Source organism: Elephantulus edwardii, unplaced genomic scaffold (genome assembly GCF_000299155.1).
Source record: "Elephantulus edwardii isolate Elephantulus edwardi_28Jun2011 unplaced genomic scaffold, EleEdw1.0 scaffold00459, whole genome shotgun sequence".
NCBI classification, from domain to species: domain Eukaryota; kingdom Metazoa; phylum Chordata; class Mammalia; order Macroscelidea; family Macroscelididae; genus Elephantulus; species Elephantulus edwardii.
Window position 1 is genome coordinate 39871 of NW_006400209.1, and position 2647 is coordinate 42517.

At 45.7% G+C, this 2647-nt stretch overlaps 1 protein-coding gene across 1 annotated transcript; it reads left to right on the forward strand.

Annotated features, from left to right (window-relative positions):
• Nucleotides 1-377: 377 nt before the first annotated feature.
• Nucleotides 378-671, forward strand: LOC102867844 (ribosomal protein L18-like; the record flags this gene model as incomplete). The annotated part of the gene is made up of 1 exon (XM_006902830.1): nt 378-671. A coding segment is annotated over one exon (294 nt), but the record flags the coding sequence as incomplete, so codon positions are not given.
• Nucleotides 672-2647: the final 1976 nt, after the last annotated feature.

The window sequence follows — 2647 nt, forward strand, 5'->3', positions numbered from 1 at the left end:
TCCCAAATACTATGAAAAATCAGAAAACATATTCAAGAAGATAAGCAAACTCCAAACAGAAAATATTGCAATAGAAAAACACCAAGATATCTCATAATCTAATCTTCTGAAATCAGAGGTGAAGAAAGAATAGTGAAAGCAGTTTGGAGGAAATGAAGTTATCTTCAAAAGCGAATTAAGAAGACAAACTAAAAATTAAAGAGTATGATACAATATAAAAATGAATGGCAATCAAAAAAGAGCAGAACCAGCAATATTTCTGATAAAACAGACTTAAACAAGAAAACTAGGAAAAGGGACAAAGAAGTAGTATATTATATACTGTTAAACTGAACGATAAGATATAACTGTAATTAAATCTATCCAGTCAGTGAAAGAGCCTCAAAATACATAAGCTGAAGGTGTGTGCTCTGCGCATGAGCAGCCAGGCCCGAAGCCGCATCCTCAAGGCTGGAGGCAAGATCCTCACCTTCGACCAGCTGGCCCTGGACTCGCCCAAGGGCTGTGGCACCGTGCTGCTGTCCGGGCCACGCAAGGGCCGCGAGGTGTACAGGCACTTTGGCAAGGCCCCGGGCACCCCACACAGCCACACCAAACCCTACGTCCGCTCCAAGGGCCGGAAGTTCGAGCGTGCCCGAGGCCGAAGAGCGAGCCACGGCTACAAGAACTAACCCCAGACCCTGCCCTGTCATTAAAATCCTATTGGCTGTTTCTGAAAAAAAAAAATACATAAATTAAATTTTAACAGATGTAAATAGGCAATTCTGCAATAGTAGTAAAAGACAGCACTTTCAATGAAGGACAGAGAAACTAGAAACTAAATATTCAAGCATCTAGGAAAATGTTATTTTCATAAACTTGACAATATAAACACACAAAGAACATCCTACCCAACAAGATAAAATATATAATCTTCCCCAGTAAGCAAAGAACATTCTCAAGAATAGGCTATATATAAGATTATAAAACAAGCCTCAATAAATTAAAATCCACCAATACTGCAAAACATTTTATCAGATCACACTGGTATAAAATTAGAAATAAGTACCAGGATAATTAAAGAAAAAGTCAAGCACATGAAATCTAAAAAAGATCATTGCTGGAATACTGCTGGGTAAGAAAAAAAAAAATAGAAGAAAAAAAAAAAATCTGAAGCCGCAACGCCTGCGCCAGCCCTGACACCTGAGCCTGCAAAAAGATCAGGGAAGAGCAACAGTCTGCCAGCCACTGCGGAACTCCAAAGGAGCGAACACCATGTGACCCCAGAGGAGCGACAACTATCAGCCACTGTGTGACACCCCCCTGCAGCCTGCGCCTGCGTGACCCCCAGACTCCCCACCACACAGGGTGCTGCTACATAAACCCCCAGCAACGCCCAAGCTCCGCCCCCTACCTCTTGGTGGTAGTGTCCAAGCCCTGTGGTCCTTTGCCCCCCTAGTCCCTTGCTTCCCCCCTTCCCCGGGCGCCTCTTGCAGCCCCACACCACACACCTCAGGCCCCAGCACAGCCCTGTGGCCTCAGGGAACCACCCCGGATCCAGCCATCAACAGGAGCTATCAGCCAAGCTGCTGTGGAACTAACCTGGCAGGAGAAAGGTCGATAGGATCTTGGCTGGGTTTACTGGGGCATTGCTGATTACCTGGGAGAGCACATAAAGGCATGCCCACTGGTGGTGAATTTGGGCAGGGCTCCCTTGAGCTACACCAACTGCCCAAAATGAGCCAGCCAGCTGGCCTCTGTATACTCTGCAGACCAGCCAGAGGCTAATGGGTCGGTGGGAATTTCACCTTTGACTTCGGATCCTGTCAGATCCAGGACTCCGCTGGAGCAGGGGCTATTGTGTGAGGGCACCTGCGTAAGTGCCACCAAGCAGGGAACACTGCCAAATCCATTGGGTAGGAAACAGACAGCAGGAATTAGAGTAGGGACGCCAATCGTGAGCACACGGAGACAGCAGAGGTTTGAGCAAAGTCCCCCAAGTGTTTGACCTGCCCTTACAATCACCCCCAACCCTTTGATTGCCTCACCCCATTTGACTCCACACCAGCGCCTACACGTCTGGGCAATCAACTTGCCTTTAATCGGGAGGACCTTGACCTGTCTTACCAACAAGAGATTGCCCTAGCAGGCTCTGAACTGACATTTCCCTGAAGTCAGAAATTCAGAGAAAAGCACAAAGTCAGTAGCTGCCCAACTGATCTCAGGAGCATTGTCTTCAGATCAAGAACATATCAATGTCTCGAAGAAAGCAAACTATCCCACACAATACACAAGAGCAAAGCAAGATGTCACTCACAAAGGGTGACACAGTAGCAGTAGATTCCCTGAACCCAGAAAGTCTCATGGAACTTTCTGACAAAGAATTGAAAAGAGGAGTGACTGAATCTATCCAATGGAAGAAAGACAAACTTGATGAATTACAGGATACTAGAAGCAAAGACCAGGAGGAGCTCAAACAACCAATGCAGAACACTGCAGAGAAAACAAATCAGGCATTAGCAGCACTGAAAAAACAAGAATCCATCATTCAAAATATAAGGACCAATGTTTTAGAGGCTGTCAACATGATGGAGGGACATATGAGCAGAGTTGATGAGATGGAACACATAATCAGTGAAATTGAAGACAAAATTGTCACCACTGATCT